Source organism: Haemaphysalis longicornis, unplaced genomic scaffold, assembly GCF_048455015.1.
Source record: "Haemaphysalis longicornis isolate Haplotype H1 unplaced genomic scaffold, Haemaphysalis longicornis Haplotype H1 scaffold_7, whole genome shotgun sequence".
NCBI lineage: Eukaryota > Metazoa > Arthropoda > Arachnida > Ixodida > Ixodidae > Haemaphysalis > Haemaphysalis longicornis.
The window spans coordinates 34,330,299-34,348,339 of NW_027526422.1; the positions used below are offsets into that span (position 1 = coordinate 34,330,299).

At 47.0% G+C, this 18,041-nt stretch overlaps 1 protein-coding gene across 1 annotated transcript in view; it reads right to left on the reverse strand.

Annotated features, from left to right (window-relative positions):
• LOC144146245 (uncharacterized) overlaps positions 1 to 18,041 on the reverse strand; it is a 57,903-nt gene that overhangs the window by 35,308 nt on the left and 4,554 nt on the right. Inside the window, exons 4-8 of the mRNA XM_077678209.1 lie at positions 14,915 to 15,083; positions 13,738 to 13,933; positions 6,925 to 7,016; positions 4,837 to 5,033; positions 2,329 to 2,513 (exon numbers count right to left, since the gene is read on the reverse strand). Of these exons, the coding sequence (XP_077534335.1) occupies positions 2,329 to 2,513; positions 4,837 to 5,033; positions 6,925 to 7,016; positions 13,738 to 13,933; positions 14,915 to 15,083 (839 nt within the window). The remainder of the gene's footprint in view (positions 1 to 2,328; positions 2,514 to 4,836; positions 5,034 to 6,924; positions 7,017 to 13,737; positions 13,934 to 14,914; positions 15,084 to 18,041) is intronic.

Sequence of the window (18,041 nt, forward strand, 5' to 3'; positions counted from 1 at the left end):
AATGTCATGCGGTATACGTTTGTAATTACTTTATATTTTTCTTATTTTTTAGTTTTTCAAAATTTTGTCCGACCAATTATCTCTATTTACGTTACTACAACGGGTACATTTGGAACTTTTCCGTACTCTGCATTATTGTGGAAATGCAGGGTGTTACACGCTTCGCCATTTCTCGTATTTTTATATTTTAGTTATTTTGTACTTTTTCAGAATTTCGTTCGGTCAATTATCTCCATTTACATTATTATACCGATTACACATGGAGCTTTCGCGAAATCTGCATTATTGTGGAAATGCAGGGCGTTACACATTTCGCCGTTTTCCGTATTTTCATATTTTTGTTATTTTTTAGTTTTTCAAAATTTCGTGCGGCCAGTTATCTCCATTTACGCCATTATAGCGATTACGGGTGGAACTTCCGCGATATCTGCATTTTTGTGGAAATACAGGGCGTTACGCGGTCCTGGCTGTGGGGGTACTCGGCAAAGAATGCTACGCATTAAAATGGTGAAATATTCCAGGTTCACGAGTTGTCTGCTACGGGTTCATCCAAACTTTTCGCTTGTTGCTTCGTTATTCTAGCTTCACCACAATACGATTGCATATGCTGTAGAGCATTCTTCGAAAGCGTACGTCAGTATACAGCGGCTTAGCCGGTAACTGGCTCGAACTGCTTCAGGAACAATACAAATGGGCCTTTAATCCTGTCCGTTTAAAGTTATCTGTGTTAGTTGAACAAAGGTAGGCCACGTTACTATATTCCCATTGAAGGGGGCCGCATTTCGATTTAAACTTTCAATGCGCTTGTTTTGTCTAGTGTTCAGTTCCCACCCCAAACTGCGTCAAAATACGTATGCTAAAGGTTTAAAATCACGATAACAATCACATTTCAAAGCCACTTGTTTAATACTTTGATTTTTATTTTGTTGCTTCGAGATGCAAGCCTACTCAGACTGGGATCGGGAACGCAGATTGAGCAGAAAGGCCACTTTTCGCTATGACTGGCCCACGGCATAGCACCCGTCAGTTGCCTAGCAGCGCTTGTCTTTTTATATCAAAGCTTTACTACTTTCATCCAGCGATTTTGCGGAGGGTGCGCAAGGTCACCTTTTGACGGGACACACCCCCAGAGACACACCCCTCGAAGCGCATCGCGTGATTCGCCGGGTCCGCTGTTGGCGCCTGCGGTCGCCGACAGTGGTCGCCACCGCCGCTGCGGCCGAGGCAGCCAACCACGCACGCAGCCTCCCATGCATGCGGCGCTGGGTCGTTTCGGGCAACGTGACTCGTCTCACGCCCGGCGAAAAGGAACGGTGCGTTCGCCATGAATGAATGCCGCGTTCGCCTGGCCTCCTTATGTGAACGTTGCACGGAACCGAACGGCTTTGACACGTGGTCGGCAATACAGCTAAATCAAAAGTTAACCAAGCGAAAGCAAGACTCAACCAGACTAAGTCAAGCTTTTCCTTTGCATATCCAATGTTAGCTGAGCTAAGCTGTATCATTTTTTTGCACCTATGTGAGCCATGTTGAGGTGTTTTTATTCTTCCAAATCGAACCAAGTGGCAATAGAAGTTTCAAAAATATAGTCTACAGCAGAAAGATAGAACACGCGTTAGAAATGACAAAGATGAAGCAAGCAGCAGACATATTTATGCCAACGGGATTTCATGCACAAATGTTTTCAGCAACTTTATATTAACTAGTATGATTAAGTGGCCCCGTCATTGTGAAACAATTGTGTTACAGTCGAACCCCGCAGTAATAAAACCGGCGGGGAAAGCCAAAACATTCGCTGTTGCGGGAATTTTGTTGCCGCGAGAATGAAACAAACAACAGGAAAACCGCCTGCAGACCAAATATCTATTTCCAAACGTCGGTTGTACAATCTACGCTGGTTACAGCGGATCCGGCAACAACGAACCTCTGGTTACAACAGACGATTTCTGTTGGTTTGCTTGGTCCCCATGCATTTTTAAGTGGAATCCACTCCGCTGTTTCGGCGATTTCACACTGGGTGGAACTGGGTTTAATTATTTATACCAAGGCACCAACCCAGTACCGAGCATTTGTAACCAAACGTTCGGGACGCTGCGTATATTAGATCATCAGTACAGAACGGATTGAGAGAGCTGATAATTCAAATTTTTCAGGACAAGCGGACTACGTGATTTTTTTGTACGATTTTGTCATGGGCACTAACACAGTACTAAATTTTTATTGTGCATTTTTTGCTGCTATGAAGTCACAGGGTTTTAAATATTCCACATTCCTAACACTTGTTCTGACACAAGCGCAATTGGGCGTTCTTGCTTACTTCTCACCTACCTCGTGACGGTACATGATAGGCGCAATTATCGTGCCGATTTGGCCCAAAGCCGCCCCTAGGTTGACGCCCAGGGCCCTGATGACAGTAGGGTAGAGCTCGGTGGAGTAAAGGAACAGCACCGTGTAGGAGCCGTTCACGAACAGCCACGCCAACACTAACGCCACGGAGCGCTCGCTTGAGCTGTCTGCGAAAAAAAAAATGCACAATTCCAGGTTGTTTAAGATTGCTGTTACGGCCAACCAAAACGGGAGTGAAATTTATTGTTTCAAGTAAAATTCTACTATTTGGTCAATAATTCTGTTTCTTCGATTACTGAATTGCCTTCTGTCTCGCACTACGCAGCCACGGGGTCTCAAACAGGGCTGACTGTACGCTCTGACCGACATTCATCAATAATGAAAATGATGCAGCCTTAATTCCCAAGAAAAAAAAAGCTGGTTGTTGGGCACTGCGTTCTCTGCATCACACAAAGCTCAAAGATAAATAGCAAGTGTGAAGTTTAGGTCTATTTTCGTCGCGATAAATCCTTTCAAAGCCAGGTGCCGCAAACCACAACAAAAAGACAAAACGCACACATTCTTCCCCAACTGATCTATTGCCCGAATCGGTGGCGTTACAGCTATTCATTATTGAGATAAATGTCCCCGCCAGTCCTCTTTTGCTTTTCCTTTTCTAACTCGCTATTAGTTATGTATTTATCGAAGCATCGATATTACCCGTGGCGGTCGCTCGGTGGCTAAGGCATTGTGTTGCTGAGCACGAGTGCGCGGGTTCGATTCCCCGCTGCGGCGGCAGCTTTTCTGATGGAGGCGAAAAGCAAAAACGCCCGTGTGTACGAGATTTCGGCGCGCGTAAAAGATCCCCAGGGAGTCAAAATTAATCTGGAGTCCTCCACTACGGCGCGCCTCACCGCCCGCGTTGCGTCCGCGCGTAAACCCTACAATCAATCAATCAATCAATCAATCAATCAATCAATCAATCAATCAATCAATCAATCAATCAATCAATCAATCAATCAATCAATCAATCAATCAATCAATCAATCAATCAATCAATCACTCAATCAATCAATCAATCAATCAAGCATTGATATAGAATCATTAGACAAATATAGACCAATATCGATGTTGACAAACGTCGAAGCATTCGCATCCTCTTTCGTTTATGTACGGCTGAGCCTGGATGTAACGAAACCACCGATTACCCCAATCAAGAAAGCATTAGCCTGCGGGCAATAGGGCAATCTGAATTGGTTAGTTCAATCCGAAAGTTCGTGCGCTCAGGCTTGGTAAAATGGAGGTTCGACTGTAAACGCCCACCACATATGTGCGCGCAATAACGGCCTACTTGTGCATCGACGATGTTCGGCGAAAGCGCGTGCAGATGGGCGTACGTCGGCGTACAGCGAATGCATTGATACGCGCCTGTTGCACCGAAGTCTGTACGAACCGGACATCCGCGCACTGCACCTGCGCGCACCGCACGCTGAAACCGATTCCGCCCGCTCGTCCAAGTCAACCGCAAGCCGGCCCAAGGAGTCGGTAGGGAGGACGGGACCATGACGTTTCCCCTACGCGTATATTGTCAGGTTGAAAATGGGTTGCCATATAAAAATAAAAGATGGCGCAGCTTGCACTAGTGGTGCAAGGCTGGAGCAACAGCAGAGCTGGCGGCCCCTCTTCCTGCGTTGGAGACCCGGCTGTTTCACATCACAAGCATTTCCGAACTCGCCGCAGACAGTTCTCCGTGACTGGCAGGTCCGGATCGTTTTGTCCGCAGCATTTCACACCTCTCCCAAAGTTAACACGTGCTAGTACCTGCGGCAATCGGCTTCGCGAACTCGGCGTCTGTAGCGCGAACTCGGCGTCTCTGCTCCCCGCTTCAGGCGCGAACGCTTAAGTGAACCGGCTAGGAGAACAGCATGCGTGCGATCACGCCACGAACGCTCGGCAGATGGTTCTCGAGGGTCGAGCTGACCGAGACTGGGTGCTCCTGACGAGGCATATGTTCGCTCGGTATTTTCTTTGTATTTTTGCGAGCTCCTCGCGTGGCGCAAGGCCACGCACAAGCCTGTCAAACGGCAGGGGCTCCTCACGAGGGGCACGCTCACGTGCGTTCGGTCGTTTTTCTTTGTATTTTTTTTTCTCGTACGGCTATACGGCGGAACTTTAAGTTTAAACAGCTCTGCTCTTAAAACAAGTCATGCTTATATCGTCCTGCGTTCCGATGCAATCTAAGGGTAAGAAATCGTAAAGGCAAGCTGCGGTTGAAGTGGGTCGAGCGGCGTTAGGCTTAGGCAGTGCAGCGGCCGGCGCTGTAACGGCCGCTGCTATGGAGTTTCTCGTTCATGCCGATGTAGTAGTGCGCAGCCGCGCGTACACTTGTACGCGCGCCTACGTTGATGCGCAAATACGTCGCTATTGCGCGCCCGTGGGACGGTGCCTCGAAAGCCGATGAAACCGTAGCGCTGTAAGAGGTGTCACCACGGCGCCAAGAAAGGGGTGAACCTTTGGGCAGGAAAGCGACGATCATGCAGCTGATGCTCGTGGAGCGGAGGAACACGACGAGCACGTCTTTGCGGCCGAGCCGCACGATGAGTCCGTACGTCACCACGGGCACGATCGCCGCAACCGCAAGCAGCACCAGGTTGGACACGGCGCGGGTGTCGAGCGCGATGCTGTAGTATGCGATGGAGCACGCGAACCTGCGTACAACACACCAAAAAGCACACGCCGTGAGCGCCGTCACGGAACGGCTGCGAAGGCAAAATGTGACCGAATCACTCACACGGTACTTGACTTCCAGCTGAAAGTCTTGCTCACAAGCGGCACGTCTGAGTATATACTGTTATTTTTCTGAATACAATGTTTTGTTGGAAGAGTTGGTTGAAAAATTATGGTTGATTTATCTGTCATAGGAATCGGTAAAATACGAAAGCTAAATGTGCAGTGAAATCTGCAGCTGAGCATAATTTGCAGGTCGGTGGCTGTCTTGAGGGTGTGCTTGGCGAGCGACGTCCTGCTGGCGGGTCACTTCGGCAAAGGTGTACTGGCGTCATTTTCGTGACGCATATGACGTCAGTGAATCTTGGTGTATCCCGGCATAAAACGAACAACCCTACGTATAACGTACTCTTTCGTTCTAAAGGTTGCTTCCCCGCAAGAGCACCCTATGTGCAGGAGTGCATCCTTTACAGGCCGCTTGCTTCGTGTCACTCAAATATTTGTGTATCCGAGAATACGACACTTTCGTGTTAAAAAAAGGTTGAAAGGCCTATTATGCCGTAATCAGTAGCAGTGCAGGTGGCTTGCTCTTCGCCTCTGATGCACTGACGTTAACATGGTGAGAAGGGTTTCGAAATAAACTAGTTGGTACTGAGCGCTCGTACAGTCTACTGTGTTTCTCGGCCATCGTCCATTGGGTTCTTTTTAATTATTTTACGTTATTTTTCGCCTGTCGAGGGCTCCCAAACTAAGGGAAGCGCGCCAACTCCTCACGCCAGTACGACGTCATTTCGAAGGAGTGGCCATGTTTTTGCGCGTATTTAAAGAATTCGGCCCCTGGTGACCATTTTGAATGACTTTCAAGAACTCTGAACAGCCTTGCGCGACTTCACGTGGCCTTCGCAATCCAGCAACTAGCTTCACGAAGAGGAACCGTCGGAGCCTATAAGTGCTCGTCGCCTTTATTATTATGTTCGCGTTTGTTTTGCAGCACCGCAAATTGCGTTGTAAGCAAGAGAATTAGGCTTACTTTTACCACAGCACATTTGTGGCAGTAAAATATTGATGCCTAAGCATTATTTGCCGAGCTACCATGTAACTCCCTCCATTTCCGAAAAAAAGTTAACACAATTAACCGTTACAATATTGTAAAAAAAAAGAGAGAATCGCAGGAAAACTTAAACTTAAAGTAATGAGAACTCACCTACGCAAGAAGGCACTCAATTCTCAGAATTTCTGTACATGTTTTCTCAAATGCACTGCCGCTATGTTTTAGTTGTGACCCCCTTACCCTGAAGCACTCCCCATAGTTTTGTCCTGGGCTTCGAATACTTTTATAGTGTCATCCTTTGGCACGCAACACGTTACACAGCTATAAGCCACCGAATTTGAATCGGTAGAACTGCTCCACGCCGCAGCCTCCGTCAGTGAAAATTGGCATGAACGGGTGAGTCATAACCGGACGAAGATCGTCAGTTCCAGACCCGCAAATAATACTGCGTCGGTTACGGACGCGCGTTCACTGTCATCTTGGCTCCGGAGCCACAAATAAGGGCATGTTGATTGGAGACATACAGGCATAGCGATAGCAGTCATATAGGGTAACATGGTCGGCGTCACGTAGGTTACGGACTCACTGATTATTTCGTCGTGAATGACGGTTGCATCGAATGCGGCACGCATGCATTATCAGAGACGTGTCATTGAAGTGTAGGCTTGCATCAAATAGTTAGTTTTTTCAATATAAAGCCCACATTTACCAAATCGATGTTAACGAGCTTCAGTCCAACAGACACGATCCCGAAGTACGCCGAAGAAAGGGCTATTAGCTTTTTTCATCACACAACGAAGCAGTGTGAAGTTAACACTTACCAACCAGAGCCGAGTGCAAAGTTGTACGCATGGTACTGGGTGGTTAATATCACAAGGAGCTCCCACAGCGACTTCTCGGCAATCCCTGGCTCCTGGAAAAGTACGCACATTTAAACGGGCCATGAAAACAAAATGCAAGTATAGATCATTAAAAAGACGGCTTTGTCCCGATAACAATACCAATTTGTCGCTAATTTCAAACAAATAATAGAATATGACGATCCCCTAAACACTTCCCGGCAGCCACCAATTAAAAGCCAACTGCACTCAAGTTTTTTATCTCTTGGAAACCTTATTTTCGTATAGTATGCCTAAAAAGACTGCAAGGTGCAAAATATGACAGCTGAAATACGCGTATCAACAGAGCAAAGGACCATCAAAAAAAGGGACCCCGACATGCCCCCGCGGGAGGGGCACGAGTAAATATTGGCGGTGAGCGCGAACACAGGCGGCGCTGCGAAGCGCGCCTCCGTGACGTCAGCTTAGGGATTCTCGCATTTGTCGTCTGCTTCACTCAGGATCGCTCTCCCTGCTGTTTCTTTGCGCTCGGTCAACGTCTGATGCTTGTCCGCACCAGAATTGGCGTGTGGGCAACTTTTTATGATAACAATAGGCTTAAAATTGCATACACTAGCTCATGGTGTCAATTAAAGCATAGTTTTGGATACCGCTACGGGAGAAACATTGCCAGCGCCACCCCATTCCTTGCGAAGCCGGTCCTGTGCGGAGCGCGAAGAGTTGGAGCTAGGCGTCAGCTTCTCATGTAAGCATTCGAACAAAAGGAACAGTCAGCTGCTAATAACCGACAACAGCGAAAATGGAAGACCAAAACAAATTCTAGGCCTTCAGGGCTGTCGGCTTTGGTAGAAGGCATCACGATTCCCGGTAATTATATGTAAGGTAAAACAGGTTTTGCAACCTTGCCGAACGCTCGAACGCGTTTTGTCACATCGCTTTACGTTGTCAAGGCATGAAAGTTTGCCGACATGCACTATAGACTGCAAAACCTGTATGTTGAGTTCCAAATAACCCAGTGTGTATATACGAGCGCGCTGATTCTATACCACGCATCTAACCAGTATGGAGGTTTATTGAGCAAAACGAGTCACGTCTTCGTTAAATTTATAGTAAAACATATATGTTTGTTAAGACCTGGAGGGATATTTTGGAACATTTTGCTCTGCCATATCTTCCCGATATTCGGATATGCGTTATAGGAAAACTGCACTCAAGATGATGAGGAGGAGTAAAGGGAGGAGGGAAAACTTTGTTTAACAATTAAATCGATCTGGTTAGTGGGCCTGGTCCTCAGTCCAGGACAAGAGAGTAAAAGTAATTTTCTTCAAATCATAGAACGCAATCCCGAGTAGAATAGGATTTGTTCTTCGCGCCTGGAAGGGTTGAAAAGCAATAAAGAGCTACTTGGAATTCTTCTTCGGTTTCGAGTCTTGTAATATATGCAGGTATACTATTTATGACGTTAGTTAGCGAGTATATCATGCCTTCAACACCGTAATCATGTCATCATTGTTCGAATTGAGAGTCAGTTCGTTATGATAACGATATAATTACGATAGCAATTCGGAGCACAAAAGCCGCCTTCGAGTACTGTGGACCACGTTGTTTAGGGCGCGATCGCGGTGGCGTAGCACAAACCTTCTCATTGTATTTGCATGTGAATAAACAAAGCACGCTGCGGATATGCACCTTCTTGCACGCAGCCGTAATGAAAGCCAATTTGTGAAGAAGAGAATGTATGCCATACAAAATGAAGGAAATATCCACACGACCTTTGTGAGGCTCCCAAACATCCCGAAACCTCCTAATAAGAAGTGGCGACGGCGCAGAAAAATTAATGCGTTGGGCAGAAAAAAAAAGCAAGAAACATTAATCCGATACAAGACAACAACGAAAGAAACAGAAGAAAGCCGCTTTATTTCCTGCTGTGCGATGAGCGCGTAGAGGCCGCTGCTTGGTACGTAGTATTAGACTGTTGAGTCTTCATAGGAGCATCTCAAAAATACTGCAGGGAAGCCCAACGTTTATAGAACCAAGGTCAGTTGTAAAACTTCGAAGTGTTTCCCGGCGCCGCCGCACCAAGCCGCATTGATGGCGCTGCAGTCGCACCCGGCTCCCGCGCGGAGCACCGGGTGGCTGAGGTCAGCACGTTCTGAGGGATGCACCTGCCGATGTGCGGCTAGCGTCTCCGCGCGTGCGTGCGCACTCCGGTTGTAGATGGTTAGGCGAGCACTATGCCGGCGTGTTGTGTTCCCGGTTGCACGGGTGGTTACAGGGGAAACCAAACTCAAAGGCAAGGCGCTTTTCTCGCACTTCAAGTTACTTCGGCCTTCGTGTAGATATATGGTACCGTGCCAATGCGTGTCTCGACCGAAACCTCTCAGCCAAATCGCGCGTGTGGCGTGAATTTTTACCCTGAGGACATAGCAAAGAGCTATACCCACTTCATTAACAGTGAAAAAGTAGAAACTGACTGAGGAAAGTGGAGCCTCGTCGAAGGAGCCGTCCCGAAAATATTTCCAAACCTGCTTCCTTACCTATCCAAACCGCCGGCAAATAGAAAGAAATTTCCACGCCGAAACATGCAGATTGTTGCACAGACCTCGTCCGCACAGAAAACCAAAACAAGCGCTAACGGTGCAGCCGAAGAAAGTGCTGCAAATTTAGACGTGGTGGCAGCGAGCAGTAAACCTTCGTTGAGAGACATGGAAGGAGTTCGTTTTCCATTGGCGAGCTGGCGAAAGAATGTTGGCAGAGATTACAATAGAAGTTATGTTTTGTTTTTTTTTTTTTTTTGCTGTTGTTCAGAAATTAGAGGGATAGCTTCTTTTCGTTTAAAAGTGTTTCAATCGGGGAAGAAGTAACAATTTTGGTCAGCTGCTGTCTCCGCTGCAGTGCCTAGAAGCTCTGTCAATAGCGTAAATACAGTTACTATAATCTCATTTACCGGCACGCAGGAATGACACGAAGTAGACGAGATTATAATAGCGGTATCTGCACTATTTACAGAGTTACTAGGCACTGCAGCGGAGACACAGAGATACGGTTTGTGCCGGGCGCACTGCGATCGTCGTCTTCGTCTTGATTCCCTTCTCGGCCCCATCACTACGCGAAGCTGATACTTGAAAGCCTATTCTTTTTGCCAAGAGGGATATCCCGTGAAAATATCTCCTTACCTTGAAACTAAAAAAAATATCCACTTTTTGGTTCTTTTATTCAACCGATAAAGCTTAAATTTTTTAACAAAATAATAACAATGTTTGCCAGCCCTCAACAATGTCTCTGCATAATGCACCAGCCACATTCCCTGCCTAGAGGGTTAGAATATGCAGCCGCGTCAACAAGAAACGTAAATTATATATGTAATGTGAAATGGCAGACGATGCTCTAAACGAACGCGGAAGCCGCGCGGCCTTTGAAATGCAAGCGGCTGCTGCGCAATGGTTGTCGCCGATTGAGCGCCGTAGCTCCGGTGACATGTGGCTAGACTTACCACTTACAAGCGTAAATAAAAGGTTATAAACACGGTGGTCGGCATATTTCGCGATTACGCTCGCAACGGCAGTACAGATGCGGCCCGCGCTGCTTTCGCTCGTGCTTCCCCAGCGGCTGAAGGGAGCCGGTTGCGACGGCGACGCCACCTAGCGCTGTGGGTCGCTCGGGAGCCGTATTGCTGATATGGCGGAGGCGGAGAGTTTTAAAACTGACCTTGGTTCTATAAACGTTGGGGAAGCCTACGCATTTTGAATACTTATCGAGAAGCTCTGATCCCTGATCCTCGCAAACAAGCAAGAAAGGACGAGTTACACACGATCTTTTGACCGATACTCTGAAGAAAGTTGTTCTCTATCTCTTCGTGTGTTGCAAACTTGTGGGGGATACAGCTTCAAATTATTCAGATGCGTCAGAAGCTAGCAAAATAACTGAGTCGCAATAAATACGCTTTTTAACGCACTACAGCAACGAAGCGGGCGATTTCTAGCACAGGCACTGTTGCCCCTCAGAAGCGGAGGGTAGCAGACGACAGCGGCGCGAATCCCTAAGCCGACGTCAGAGACAGGGGGCGCCACTCAAAGATCTCATCGCCAATAGAGCATTAGCGGCGTTACGCGCGTGGCGGTGGCGATGGGTGTTGTAATGGTGGTGGTAGGGTTGTTGTTGTTGTTGGTATGATTGGGGAGAGAGAGAACGAGACGAGTATTAGGTAACGTCAAGTGTTAGTCGGCTGACTCGCCGACACCCGGGTTTATATTCCCAACGAACGCAGTAGAGGGAGAGGAGGCGGAGAGAGAGCGCGCTATCACGCCACCGTCACGCCACGACGCACCCGCACCTGCTGTTGCTACGGTGCTTGCAACGCCGGAGCGCGCGCTGCACCTGTTGTTGCAAGCGTGTTGAGGGCGAGGAGGAGTGGGGGAGAGGGCGCATGCCGTGATGCGGACGCCGAGTTACGGACGCATAACATCGTGAGTTAAAGAAATGCTCTGTCTGCATTTAAAATCGGCGATTTTGAAGGCGAAATTGACGAGAGCGCGGCCCTTACGGCCAGGTTGAAGTGACGTTGCAGCTGGCCCAACCGGTGACCGAGCGGCTGCAAGCGGCTGGCCGACCAGAGCAACCCTGCGCGCAACGCTTCGCCTTCGCCGCAGCCCTAGGAGAAGCGTGCCCAGCGGAGCTCGACCGATTCTCCGGGCTGGCCGGAGGAAAAAGCACCCGGCCAACCGCGATGTCACTTACGCTTTATGGCTGTTTGCGCGATCCGCTGGTAGGTGCAGCGTCGCCTGCGACGGAGCTATTTTAAACGCTTCCAACTAATTAACAACGCGTTTCACGGGGCTACCAGTCTGGTCCCAGTTAGTTTGGTGATACGTATTTTACGTTCAAATTTTGGCCGAGGTGAAATTTGGGTGCAGTTGGCTTTTAAAGCACCCACTAAGAAACACGACTGGGCAATATTGGCGCCCCTAGTTAGGTTTTATCATATCAGTAGAATTATAATGTGCAGTTAACACACTGATAACTATGTTTTTAGAACTGGTTTCTACTGCGTCACTCCTGTTTATATTTCGTCACAGTAGCGCGAAATTTGAGTTTTTTTTTTGTATGTCTTCCTTTCTTTCATGAAAAAAAAACGTCTCTTGTGGGTGACGTGGAACCGTGTGAATAATGATTGGCTAGCTCCTTCAAAATGAACTAACCTGAATGTATTTTGACTTCAGCGCTCGTTTAAGGATGAGGAGAGAGCGAAAGGGAAAGCGTGGAGGTTAGCCAGGCGTTTACAGCCCGGTTTGCTACCCTGCACTGGGGCAACGGGATGGGGAGGGTAAAACAGGGGGCAGTTCAAAAAGGAGAAGTAGGAGTCGAGATGCGTGTTCAGTCGTAGTGCTTTTGACACGCAACAAAAGCGTTCAAGCCGGTAGTCTTTTCAAGAACGAAGAAGAGCTAAGGTCGCCTTCTATGGAAGCGAAGGCCTGCATCAATGTCCCAAGGCGTCCTAAGACGATCTTCAAAGTTAACGACATACTTAAAAGGGCCATGCAGGCAAAATAAAAGTTTGTGTTACTCAAAATATTTGGTGTTTAACCGTCTGTCCGGGAGCAAACGATGCTTCATTCATTTAGAAATTATTCTACGTTGAAGTTTTGATCCTTCCGCCAAATCGTGCGGTTAGTTATGTCTGGGATGACGTAACAAGGATCTTCAAGTGAACGTTAGTGCGCTGTTTACTGTGCAGCGTACTACGGAACAACTTTTTCCCGTTTGTCCTCCTAGATGGCAACACCATACTGCGCAGGGCCGCTGTCTGCCTTTCTTTGTTTCTGACCGTATTTGCACCTGGCTTGTTTTTGTTACGGTAGCTAGTAATCGTTTCGCGAAACATGGGGTAGGCTCGACAAACACGGTCACGCAAGACAATGTCGCTTACGCCAATCGGCCTATGTCGTGTGAGAACACCCCAAAGATGTGCCGCTGTAACGAGCATAGTGCGCGCAGAACCAACAACGTTAAGCACTGGTACTTCTATGTTTACGTGTACTCGCAACTTCCATTGTTTCCCCCACCATTCTTAATGCTATAAAATGAATATGCATTACACTTATGCGAAAATAGCTCGTTCTGCTAGCTTATAAGCCCTACCTAATTTGTGTTTGTTTTTGCCGGCCTTAAGCCAATCGCATGGCTGTGCATATGACGTCATATGTTCTACTGCGGTAAACGGGCTAGTGAGTCGCACGGCCATTTCCTTATTTCCTAATTATGTAGTATCTTATTTGAGCGAAGTTTCCGTTAAAGGTGGTGTCAGTATGATCCTAACGATGCAATCTTTCGAATGAACAAAACGTGTTTTGTCTGCATGGCCCCTTTAAGAGAAAAAAAAATATTTACACGACGCAACTTGAAAGGGCGCTAACATCGCGAGCTGACATAATATTCTACCCGCCGCGGCGGCTCAGTGGCTAAGGCGTTGTGCTGCTGAGCACGAGGTCGCGGGTTCGATTCCCGGCCGCGGCGGCCGCTTTTCTGATGGAGGCGAACAGCAAAAACGCCCGTGTGCACGAGATTTCGGCGCACGTTAAAGATCCCCAGGTGGTCAAAATTAATCCGGAGCCCTCCACTACGGCGCGCTTCATCGCCTACGTTGCGTCGGCGCGTTAAACCCTACAATCAATCTGACATAATATTCTTGCCCCGCAATGTATTTCCCGCATTATTTAAAGATTGCGTCGGCCCTCTCTCAACGCGAAAGTGACGGCAGCGCCAGTGTCTAAAGTGGTGGCCCTCGCGGCCCGTTACCTGCATCCGGCGGGCGCTACCGCACTGGCTGCTTTCTCCGGGCACGGACGGCCTGCGGCGAAGCATCTGCACCGGTTCCACCCTGAGCCTCTTGATCACTTGCGTCAGTGACAACGGCGTGGCCTGGTTGGTTCGCGCAATGGCCGATGCGCGGCGCAGGTGTGCGAGCAGCCAGGGCGCCGACTCTGGGAGCACACTGCGTCCAGGGGTCGCGACCCCAAGTGACGTCATTTGTGCGGTCGCTTCGTATGCAACGTTTAAGTGTGATGTGTTAACTGCGACAACAAATGAGCCACTTCACGCAGTTTTTTTGGCGCAAACAGCGTGTTACTTGACACTTAAATTTGGCACCAAGGTCACATTTCATGGTCTACGTCTCAGTTCTTGTAAACCATTCTGCGAAGTTGTCTAACATTTATTTGCTCAGTTTTGTTAAATATTACCCAGTCGAAAAAGACAAGAAAAATTTCTTTAGTTTGTCGTATTTTCGCGTGTTGTCCTATCGTCTTGTCGTATTCTTGTCGTGTCGTGATTCTGATGTTCTGTCGTATGTCGTATTTCTGTCCTGAATTTGATGTTCCGTCGGGCCTAATTCCTGTCTTGCCGTGATCCCGATGTTCCATCAGTTCGAATGTTATTGCCCGTTGCGAAGGGTAGCGTAAATTGCACATCTGTTGTGTCTACAGGAACGTTTGTTGTTGGGAAAATTTACTTTGTCGTTACGACAGAAATGTGTGTCGTAACAACAGATGGCTTTGTCGTAACAACAGGACTTCTGTTGTCACCACAAAGTGTTTTGTCGTATGACAGGAATTCTTATTAGGTTTTTGAGGTATTGCTGTTGCGATTTTTGACTGGGTTGGCAACGAGAAAAGTGGCTTTGACACGTGGCATGTGTTTGACTTCCCCGCGAAGCATGTGTTTTAAAAAGGCGACTTTTTGCACAACCTTTGCGCATTCTTGCACAAAATAAAGACGCGGTCGGCAATGGTTGCCAGCTAACCCAAGGAAAAGCTTTTTTAAACGGCCTGAGCCTGTGTCAGATGTCGTGAAAATCGTCCTGCTTTGAATCTCCTGCCCAAACACCCCCATTCCCCTTCCCCCTAACTATCCACGTTTCATAACACAGTGCTTAAAAGTGGTGTTCGTACAACAATGCAGGCTGGGAGGCACCCACCAGTAGCCTGCAAGCAGCAGTGTCGTCGGGAGCATAGCCACGATCTGCTGGTGGCGCCAGCCTCTGTCTTGGCCAACAACGAGCGTGTCGACGACGGCGCCCGCGATGAAGCCATACACGACGAACGTCCCGTAGAAAGCCCGCCATTCTGACGCCGCAACTTCGACCACTGGGCCACGGGAAAAACCAAAAGGTGTTATCAAAGTGAAAGCTTCCTCAGTAGGACCAATGGCGTCCTGTCAAAAAACTAATGCATTTCCCCATATACCGGCTGGGTGACCGAAAAGCTCTGATCGATTGATCGATTGATTGATTGATTGATTGATTGATTGATTGATTGATTGATTGATTGATTGATTGATTGATTGATTGATTGATTGATTGATTGATTGATTGATTGATTGATTGATTGATTGATTGATTGATTGATTGATTGATTGATTGATTGATTGCGGGGTTTAACGCGCAGAACCTACACACGTTATGAGGCGCGCCGTAGAGGAGGGACCCAGATTAATTTTGACCACCTGTAGATCTTTAACGTGCGCCGCAATCTTGAACGCGAAAGCTCTGATAAGATCTCGGGACACAGTGCGCGTGCGTGAAACGGGGCTTCCATTGTGTCATAACGGTTACTTGAAAGTCGCGAAAGGAGAACGGTTCTAAATGAGACAATAAACAGGCGTCTATCATGAAGGAGGAGTGCAATAGTTTACCTTTATCTCATAAACCACATACCGGTATAGTTAAATCGTTCGTAGATGCGTTTACTTAGTGCGCGAAAAATCGTCACGTGGGTTCGTTCTTTGTGATTAGGGTCTTGAAGATCGATTGGACGCACTTTCAGCGAAGGTTGGCCGCACTTTTTGAGAAGGTTGGACGCACTTTTAGAAAAGGTTTCGACGCACTTATGACGCACTTTTGATGTACGAGAGCGCTCGCGCTTCTCTCAGCTTTCTTTTCAAAGGAATGGTACTCTTTTGTTACGCTCTCGTTAATAAGTATTTCTGCTGCTGCGCAACAAGGGTGTACGTTTTCCGTATTTGCAGAATCAGGGTAAAACTTTTATGTCAGTTTGTACCATCTTTTCCTATTTTGATTGAGGTAGAGTAGAAAAGTCAAGGCATCCTAATTATCAAGCAAAAACTTTTGCGGTGCCCTCCCGTGTAGCGTGCGCGTGAGCATACCCCGCGAAACAATTAAAGAAACCAGACATTTTGTTTTCTAGACCAATTGTTATCTACTTCAAAATACTGACAATGTTCTCACACAAAAAAACAACATTTTGCAGAAACACGTAAGATCATTTATGGGTGGACCTAACTCGGATGTATGGTCGTGATACCTAGAGATTGATTGAAAGATTGAGTTAGGTCGGGTTCAGACTGTTGCGCAACTGTCATTTCACGTCTCAGCCAACCAAACGGCGTGACACGCCGTTTTTTTTTTTGCGTTCATAGATCACGATATGTCTTTTGCATCGGTAGTTTGAACATAGTCTTAGTGGTTGACCTTTTACTGGGCAACCGAATCATGTCTATGACATGATATCCTATGATGTGACTATGCGATAACATGACTATGATGCGATATGTGATATGACGTGATCTATGTGATATGACATGACAACGACATGACATAAAAAGACCATGACATCCGCCACGTCGATAGACAAGCAAGATTTTTGTCTTTGAGTCACCTCGCTCACGAACACCTCAGCGCCAGAAAATGACGCCATTCTTAACGACTGTGCTGCTAGCACATGACGATAAAATGCAGTGGTACAGCTCGCGGCAAACACAAGTTGGCGGGGTTGGAGGCCAGCCATCCAGACAAAAAGTGAAACGGAGTAGCGCACTTTAGGGGGAAAAACGCCTGTAATGTGTCCAACCTTACGACGAAGGAAAATATTCAATATTCTATATCAACACCATTTAACACGAACTAGTAGCATTCACTTTCGACGTTTGAATCATTGAGGCATCACCGCGCAGCGTTTACCCCTATCATTTTATTTTTTGTGCAACGTGACTAAGCATTGTCTCTTGCGGTTTTATTTTTGTTTGTTATCGTTGCGCACTTCTATACTGTGTTTATTTCTGTACATATTTATCATTTAGTAGCATCGGCTTTGGTTTAATGATCGATGAGTTGAAAGTTTTTAGTGCTGCGCAAATTTCTCTCACATTTATCATTGAACGTATCATTGAATGTTTAAATGAGTGAGTTTGCTATCACGTCCGACACACGTTAAAGGTTTCGAGGCCGGGCCTCCTCTTTTGAAAACATTTAAACAAACCCCTTAATAATATCGCCAAAGTGCTATCGCTCCGTTGATATTCGTAATCAAGCATTGCTGTGGGCAAAAATACAGGGTTTAAACACAGTTCTACAAGTCTCTGAAAGTTGCACGGTAGGAGAGAAAATCTGTGCATAGGCAAAAAACGATTATGAGTTTTTCGTTAAACAAGATAAACTCTATTTTTGCTGCCGTAAGCATCACTATTGAACAACAGATGTGGTGTATTGAAATATTCCTGAACAGCTTGTAAGGCAGGCGCTTATAAACAGCCATGAAATTACGTCGTGTTGAAGAGGGAGTGTATAATTTTTAAGGCAGCACACAGGAGCTTTGTTTATTAAAAAATAACGCTGGCGCATCACTCACGGAAGGCAGCCAAAATAGAAAGACCTGCCTGCATTTAGTAGTTAATATGCTGCAAGCACTCAGCAAGCTGGGCAGACCCATCGCCAGAGCCATCCTTATAAATACCCTGAAACACTATTTTCAACTTTAAAAAAAATCTTAAATGCTTGCAGAACGTATATAGAATTAACCAACACGCCCATTAATTAGATTAGGGGGTCGCACAGTACCTCAGCCAAGACTTGGGGCTCTATGCCCATCAGATAACTTGTAAACTCGCTTAAAAGATCGTTCTCTCTTTCCCGGTCTTGACGTTCTTCGACGGCTGGAATTACGTCATTACAGCGGTGTAGCAGCTATTGGCCGGCTTTCTTTTAGTTGCAGCAATTAACGCATTCGACAGCCACTTTAAGAATAAAGCCACAAAAACAATGCATAAATGGAAGGCGCATCTGCTGCGACGAGCAAATCACGCAGTGC